The sequence below is a fragment of the Pseudorca crassidens genome, chromosome 18 (assembly GCF_039906515.1).
Source record: "Pseudorca crassidens isolate mPseCra1 chromosome 18, mPseCra1.hap1, whole genome shotgun sequence".
NCBI lineage: Eukaryota > Metazoa > Chordata > Mammalia > Artiodactyla > Delphinidae > Pseudorca > Pseudorca crassidens.
The window spans coordinates 75,482,122-75,490,269 of record NC_090313.1 but is presented as its reverse complement, the minus strand read 5'-3'; the positions used below and the strand labels follow the sequence as shown (position 1 = coordinate 75,490,269).

Here is an 8,148-nt window from a genome sequence, read left to right as displayed (position 1 = left end):
CGTTCAGCTGAGGACATTCCCTGGAACGCTTTCTCCTGAGAGCTGACTGCTCTCAAAACATAGGTATTGGGATAATGGTTACACACGTGACTTCCGTCTTCTCCAGTTCACACAGTGAAGACACCATTCAGAAAGTCTGTCAGTGTACTAACATTTATTAAAGACCTCGTGAGCCTCAGCTGCCACTATGTGCTGGGCACTAAAGACACAAGCTAGAGGCCCTGCCTTCTGGGAGAGAGACATGAAATAAATATTCCACCAGAAAGTAATGACAGTTGGGATCAGTGCTGCCTTAAGGGTGCCCTGAGCGTGAGGAACTGGGATGCAGGGGTGGGGATGGCAGCAGTGACCAGAGGAGGCTCCCCCGAGCGAGGGGCAAGGAAACCAGTCACCCTCTTCCTGGTCTGCCTCGGGGTTCTTCAAGTGAGAAGCAAAGAGAGCAGGAGGGATGGAGAGGCCGAGATACCAAGAAACGGAGGCAGAAGAAATGATGGAACTTGGTGATGAATCCACGCGGAAGCGAGAGGGGTTAGAGCCAAGGCCTCTCAGTGGCCGGAACCGAGAGCTGGGCGCGAGTGTTCAGGGATCTGGCCCACAGGCCGCTGGCTTGGGCTGCCGGGTGGATGGACGCACATGCGCACACTCATCAGTGTGGTCGACTGCAAAAGCGGACCTCTTCTCCTACCCCTCTCTGCATCCCAGCCCTCTCAAATGTGGCTCTGCAGCTCTCTCCACCAAGGAGTGGAGTGCACTTCCCTCCCCTGGAGTGTGGGCTGGCACCACGACTTGCTTTGGCCAAGAGAAGGCAGCAGGCGTGATGGGTTCCTCCCGGAGCCTAGGTCTCGGGAGGCCTGCTAACACTTCCACTCACACTCTTGGAACTCTGCCCAGCCACCATGATCCTGGCCCGCCTTCTGGGTGAGGAGAAACAGTGGCTCAGCCACTGCCCTTCCCACCACCGCAGCCGGCAGCCGGCCAGCTGCCTGAGGACACCAATCTGGAGCCACCAGCCAGCCCCCACCCCCATCGCCCCTAGCCCGCTGCCACCAGCTCTCTACGGATGCATGGAAGAATGAAAGCCTGCGGCCAACACCAGCTGAGCCGGGCCTGGATTAGGATAGCCACTGCACTGACCTGCAGACTGGTGAGCAGCCGTGAGGGATTGCGGTTTCAAGGCAGTAAGTTTCGTGCAGTTTGTCAGGCAGCAAAAGCTAACTGATACAACCAAGATGGAGAAAGGGGTGAGTGAGGGTGGGCCTGTCTAAGAGGCAATTGGACCTGTGAGGCTGGAGCACAGGAGGCAGAAGCCTGAAGGTCTAACCTGCAAGAACAGAATCCCAAGCCTTTTTTGCCTTTTTGCCACTGTGGGCTCCCGAAACCCAAGACTGGCCGGATTTTGCTTTTGTGTCCTCTTCCTCCCACTTCCACGCCCACCCTAAACTCCGCTTTACACTTAGAAATAAGTACTTGAATGATGAAGCCAAGGCGTGACTCAAGTCATAGGACGGTGTTTGATGGAGGATTAGTCCGGAGCCAGAGCTCTCAATTAGCTTGTTGAGTGCTCGCTAATGAGTCAGCTCAGCCAGCACCAGCAGCCAGGGGCTGGGTTCGGAGGCTGAGCTGTTGACAATGGCTGTCCCCAAGGGGCCTTCACAAATCTGGAGCAAGGTCACAGTGTCTGCAACTCCCTTATACTGATACTAAGTCAGGGCTCTTTATCCTAATAATGTCACCCCTCAGCACCTTTCAAAAATAAAAAGGGCAACATTCGCCAGGAATTTATCCTTCCCATTGCTGCGGCAACGTCCGACCGATTGCATTTTTCCTTTCTTTCGTCCCCCAGCTCATAATTCTGATCTCTCTCATAATTCCGGTCTCGCCTCTGCAGGACGGAGGGAGCCGCCAGGGCTACGCAGGCGCAGCAGAGGCCGGATCTCCAGGGCCCGAAGGCCGGAGCAGCGTAGGCCGCCGGCAGAGCGCGTCAAGCGGGTGCGTGCGCCGCGGTGACGGTGCCCTGGGCTCTCCGGCTCCGCCCCCTCCGCGCAGCTGCTGGAAGGGGCGGGAAGAGGAGGAGCCGGAGGCGGCCGCGGGGCCCCCAGCGCGCTCAGCCCTTTAAAAGCCGCCGGCCGGGCTCGCCGCACCGGCGGCCGAGGTCCCCGCGCACCGTAGCCCCGCGCTCGACCGCGCGCTTCATGCGGCCGCCTACCATGTCCGGACACTTTCTGCTCGCGCCCATCCCCGAGTCCTCCTCCGACTACCTCCTGCCCAAGGACATCAAACTGGCCGTGCTGGGCGCCGGCCGCGTGGGCAAGAGCGGTGAGCGCCCCGGGGAAAGCGGGGGCTCCCGGCGGAGGGGAGGGCGCAGGGGGGCCCGGACGTTTCCAGGCCGCTGCCGGCCTTCCCCCGCCAGCCTGCTTTCCCGCCGCTTCCCCGGACCTTGCACTCCTGAGCCTTCACCGGCGGGCACCTGTTGGAGAACGGGTGCCGGTGCGGCGCGTAGCGCACCCCCGGCCGCACCCGCCCCAAAACCCGCGGAGGCCGCGGCCGCACCCTTGACCCTGCGGAGCCTGGGGATGCAGGCAGCATCCGCGGTGCTGCGGCCCGTCACGCCTCCATTTCCCCGAGACGGTCCCGGTTTGACCGTCTCGTCCTAGTCCTTCAGCTGATTTTCCTTTCCTTTTCAGCAATGATTGTGCGCTTCCTGACCAAGAGATTCATTGGCGATTATGAGCCGAACACAGGTTAGGTTCGTTTCGTTCTGTTGAGGTTGCATGCTCTGATTTTCTTTTTCCTGAGGAGAGTGTGAGAATTTAAAACTCAAGTCTCCTTCATTCTCCAGGCAAGTTGTACTCGCGGCTCGTGTGCGTGGAGGGAGACCAGCTCTCCCTGCAGATCCAGGACACTCCCGGGGGCATCCAGGTAAGGACTGCCAAGAGCAGGCGGCTCCTCCGCTTCCAGACGCCCGAGCCAGGTGTCTGGGCACGCCTGTTACGCGCTCAGATGGAGGGGTGTGCCGTACCCAGGTGGGGCCAGTCGTTGGGGTGTTAGAAACCGTCCACGATGGGGGGCGGGGAGAGTGGATTGTTATAGAGGCCGCCTTCTGCTGTCTGCCACCTCGGAAAGGGGAAGAGATGCTTAGCTTCTCTTCGCAGCCCTGGCCGGGCATCACTGGTTACACGGGTCTCACCACTTCTGTCAGGAGCAGCTCAGCCTTGGAACCCGGAACAAAACTATGGGGGTGGGATTCTGGAGAGGGTCTTCTCCCCTAGCAAGGTCTGCTGAAGCGCTCCTGTTTCTCGCTGTTCCTCTCAGTAATTCCAATCAGATAACCCCATGGCAAGCCGTCAGGAATGTAACTTGATTAACAAGTTACTAATTGCTCTCCCTTCTAGGGAGGAAAGGTCTTGTGGAAGAACCGAAAGAAGGAATTTGTTTCTGTAACATTCTCAAGAAGGACATGCTAAAAATATTTTTATGGGTTGGGGAATAGATATTTATCTTGGCTTATTTTCAAAGTTCTGTTTATTCTGAGTTAGTTCCCTAAAAATTGCGCCATCCTGAGTTGAAGTTCTCATTGAAGTCATCACAGACTGGTTCATCACAGGCTACCTGCCAAGCAAGGGGGTTAAAATAATGTGTTGGTAACAGCTAATAAAATAACCCAGGAAGGGAGCTTGCCTGAGAATTGGCTGTTGCCATATCAAAAGCTTCCTTCTGCAGAAGCTGGGTAGAATCTGAAACTATATTTAGTGATTTCTTGTTCAAACGTTTTTTTCAAGGGTGGCTTTGATGTTCTTTCCAGTTTCTCCCACCGAGAGCTTCCTTGATCCGGTCTCACTTTGCTCTTTTCAGGTCCAAGACAGCCTCAGCCCGGCAGTCGACTCCCTGTCCAAGTGCATGCAGTGGGCAGAGGGCTTCCTGCTGGTCTATTCCATCACGGACTATGACAGCTACCTGTCCATCCGCCCCCTGTACCAGCACATCCGGAAGGTCCACCCCGACTCTAAAGCCCCCGTCATCATCGTGGGCAACAAGGGGGACCTTCTGCACGCCCGACAGGTGCAGACCCGTGACGGCATCCAACTGGCCAACGAGCTGGGCAGCCTGTTCCTGGAAATTTCCACCAGTGAAAACTACGAAGATGTCTGTGATGTGTTTCAGCATCTGTGCAAAGAAGTGAGCAAGCTGCACAGCCTCGGTGGGGAGAGGAGGAGAGTCTCCATCATCCCCCGGCCACGTTCTCCCAACATGCAGGACCTGAAGAGGCGCTTCAAGCAAGCTCTTTCCTCCAAGGCCAAGGCCCCCTCCACCCTGGGGTAGACCCATCTGCACTGGATGGACTCGTCCCCTTTTTATCAGGCATTCATGCAGCTGAGAAGACTGGGGGTCACCCTTTTTAATCACATTCAGAGTTTATTTTTATACAAACTATTAGTTTTCAAGTGTATGTTTATTTCTGAAAATTCAAACGGTGATTGCCTAGAAGTTGGATAGTTGTTTTTTTAATAAAAGATTTTTTTAAAACTGTAACTGCTAGCCACTTTTCCATTAAAGGCAAATGGCAACATTGCTCCTTGTTTTTAAATGTCTTTTTATAGAAATCATACTTGCACCAGAGCCCAGAACTGCTCCAGGCTTACCCCCAGTCTGAACTCTGATTGGTGGCTCCTGCGGGGAGGGGTTGATGCAGAGGGAATCTGGTGTGGGAGAAAGGACAGTCTGTGGAGGAGGAAAGGGATTTGAGTAACTGCAGGATGTCTTTAATTAGGGCACTTTGCCCCGGGCATGAAACTGACACCATGTGATTTTCAGCGGAAGGGGTTCATTGTGCACAGATGCTAAAAAATTATGACATGAATAACATTATTATTTATTGGTGTAAATGGGAGTTTATCCTCTCCACCAGTATTAAAAAAACAACCCTCCTTCCAGCATTCCCATTGCCAGTAAGTGCACCCTTCCTGGAGTTGCCGGAAAATTCTCCATCCCTCTCTGTCTCCTTTACCCTAACCAATGGCGCACCCAGTCTGTCAATTCTCTCTCCTATTTTTCTCTAAAGCATCACTTTGCCTTAATCCAGGCTTTTACAGCTCGTGCCTGGATGGGCAAGCAAGCGTGTGGGCGAGGCTCTGGTTTCTTGGCTCTAAATCTTTCGTCACACCAGGACAACCTTACTAAAACCAACCCTGATCATCTTATTTCCATGACTGAAAAAACTCAGCTAGTTTCCCCTTATCTGCCGGGTAAAATATAAATGAGGCATGGAATCAAGATTATTTGCCACCTCTCCACGCTCATCATCCCCTCCTTGCAAAACAAATGCGCGCGCATGCGCACACACAGCTGACGATCGATTCCAACAGAACGCTCTGACTTTCTCACTCTTCACCAGGTACTTTCATGCCTCCCTGCCTTGGCACGAACTACTCCCTTGAATATTTTGTCCTATTCTCCACCTAAAAGATCCTTCAAGTCCCGAGTCACATGCTACATTCAACTCCGGGGTGCCTCCTCTGAGTCTTCCTCTATTCCTGTAGCATTTGTGTTATAACCCAACCTTTTCATGAGGCTGTTTGTCACCCCCATTGGAAGGACCACTGCTTGAGGGCAGTCGCTGCATTTTATGACTTTGTATTCCAAGCTTCTAGCCCAGTGCTTGCACATAGGCTGGTAGGTTTTCAGTAAATATTTGATGAATAAGTGAGTGACTACATTGTTTTTGGTGCCAAGGACAACCGTGGCAGATTACAATGAAACAACTTGCCACTTCTGCAGAACGAGGACAGGAGGTGTTCTCAGTAGTTGAAGGTTCTTTATTAGCGGTGACAGGAAATGACACATGCAGCTTCTGGCCACTGCAGACCATTACCCTTGACTGTGTCCAGACCTGTGATGGAAACACCACCCTTACCTATAGTTGGGGGGTGTCTAGCCAAAATGCCATAAAGGATTAATAATGTTAGATCATTCACATCTAAAGGTGTATCCAAATAAGAAAACAAGTATATTTTGGATTCCATTATCTTTTGTTATTGTTTGGGGGGGGATCGTTTTGGATTCCACTGTGTTTTAAAACGTGCCTAATTCTCCTTGTTCTTTGCATACTCTCAGCACAAAAGGAGTTCTTCCCATCATCAGCCATTCCTGCTTCCTACCACCCATCTTAACACTGAGGCGTGGACATGAGAGCAACTGGCCCTCCTAACTGCTGCCACGCCCAGAGCGTGCCCAGGTGGCACCGGTGCCGGGGCTCTTCCGCCCTCAAGGAGCTGAGATCAAACATCCCATGAGGAAAAGGTCAGTCATAATGTAACAGCTACAGAACAGCACAGGAGACGCCCCAAGGCAGCCTATGATTCTGTTCCACGTGAGCGAGCTTGGGGACGGGAAGGGCCCTTGCGCTTGCCAGGATCCAGCCCAGTGTGGTCCAGTGGGGCCAAAGGATGAGTCATGGGGCAGTGCCAGAGGGAGTAGCAGCCTCAGGGGCTCGGGCAGAAAGGGGTTCTCCCGTCCTCAGCATCACAAAAAACTGACTTCCAGGGCCACAGAGCTTCTTCTCTTCTCTGGTCCCCAGATCCGGCCCTGCACAGCACCTGGCCTCTGTGTCTCATGGGGACCTCAGTGTCTCTCCTGATGGCAGCGGGGTCTCTTGAGGGTCAGGTGCCTGGAGAATGCCTGTAACGGTCCTGAGATAGCAGCGCTGGACATAGAAGAGGGGAGGCTGGAGCTATCAGGAGACAGTTACGGGGGGAACGTTGTCAGATTTCTGTGTCGGGAGGTGGATCTGAGGATTTGGGCTTGACTGGGCCCCGAGGAAGCCCTTAGAGAGGAAGCTGGGCCCTGAGCCAGGTTCTTCCCTCCAGAACCGGGAGGACAGAGCCTTCAGAGGCCTGGGTGTCATTATATTGCTGACGGGGGCAGAACTCCTGAAACATTAGGCAGAACACTGAAAACGTAGGTGGCTGTGGACAGGACAGTCTATGCATTTTCATTTGGTGGGTTTGCCTTACCGCCAAGGTGTCATCATCAGTGTGAGGGTCACCTCCATCCTCACAAGGGGGGAGGAGCTACAGCATCCTTGGTCTCTCTTCACCACCACCCCACCCCCGGCCATCCTCACTCTGTCTTGAAATTCCTGAGTGTCTCTCCATTGGCACCACCCATTCTCCTTCCGGTCAGGGCTCGACTTTAATTCTGCCCTCCAACTGCAGAATGATTTAATTCATGTGCCTATCAGTGAGGTTCTAGAAGAATGGACGGGATCCAAATGGCTCAACTGTACATGCTGCAGTCATGCTGTACTTCACATGTGACCTATGAAAAGCAAACTTGAATGATGGAAAAATAAATCAATTAGAACAGAAGGAAATAAATTTGTTTTGCTTGTGTTGAGGTGAAGGGAAGTTCTGAAGTTTAGTAATATCCATTTAAAGAAATGGATTAAAATAAGTAGCGTGGAAGGTGGCAGTGAACAAAAGAGCAAATAGGAAAGACCAGATGACTGTTTAGTCATGAATGTGGGGCTCGAGTAGCTTTTTTCCCTTGTATGTGTTGCAACTTTAACTTCTCATTATGCAAAGTTACCAATTCAAATTTACAGTGGGAAGATACTTTGTGTGATTAATAATTTATTCTTACCATTTGATCTGTCTCCAAAAGGAGGGATACTTTGAAAGACTTTGTTAAAATTCGTCTCAAGCTACTTTGACACTCCATGAGAAAGATGTGATATAGGGGAAAAAAATCCCCAATTATCTTCCAAACACCATTAAGTTAGCCAGAGCTCAAGGAGGAGTGAAATGATGTAAGTGATGATTGGGTTGTGATAGCAGACATCTCAGCATAGAGTAGAAATTTGCTAAACCCGGATGAAACATAGTCATCCCTCATGTTTGGATGCCCTCGGGTACCTCCGTCCAGTAGAAAATTAACTTTGTTAGGGCCAGACGTGTCCTCCTCCAATTCAGCTCCATAGCATCTGTGAGACTCTCCCATACATGACAGCATCCCCCAAAAGACATTCTGGGCGCCCTCTATCAAACTGTCAAAGGTGGCTCTTTTCCTCTTGGTGAATTGGAAAGAGAATGTTCTCCAGACCATGGCTACTTGAGCAAAATAGGTATCATCCCTTTTTTAAAAAAATTATTT

At 52.1% G+C, this 8,148-nt stretch overlaps 1 protein-coding gene across 1 annotated transcript; it reads left to right on the top strand.

Annotated features, from left to right (window-relative positions):
* Nucleotides 1–2,063: 2,063 nt before the first annotated feature.
* On the top strand, nucleotides 2,064–4,570 carry RASL11A (RAS like family 11 member A). Its single transcript, XM_067713642.1, has 4 exons — nucleotides 2,064–2,316; nucleotides 2,685–2,741; nucleotides 2,840–2,919; nucleotides 3,853–4,570. The coding sequence occupies exons 1-4, from the start codon at nucleotides 2,193–2,195 to the stop codon at nucleotides 4,318–4,320; spliced, it is 729 nt and encodes a 242-aa protein (XP_067569743.1). The 5' UTR covers nucleotides 2,064–2,192; the 3' UTR covers nucleotides 4,321–4,570.
* Nucleotides 4,571–8,148: the final 3,578 nt, after the last annotated feature.

Excerpts from the sequence above, each read along its gene's own strand:
- RASL11A (XM_067713642.1), top strand. The coding sequence starts at position 2,193 with ATGCGGCCGCCTACCATGTCCGGACACTTTCTGCTCGCGCCCATCCCC. Across the intron at positions 2,317-2,684 it reads CGGCCGCGTGGGCAAGAGCG|CAATGATTGTGCGCTTCCTG; the intron begins GTGAGCGCCCCG and ends TTTCCTTTTCAG. Across the intron at positions 2,920-3,852 it reads ACACTCCCGGGGGCATCCAG|GTCCAAGACAGCCTCAGCCC; the intron begins GTAAGGACTGCC and ends TGCTCTTTTCAG.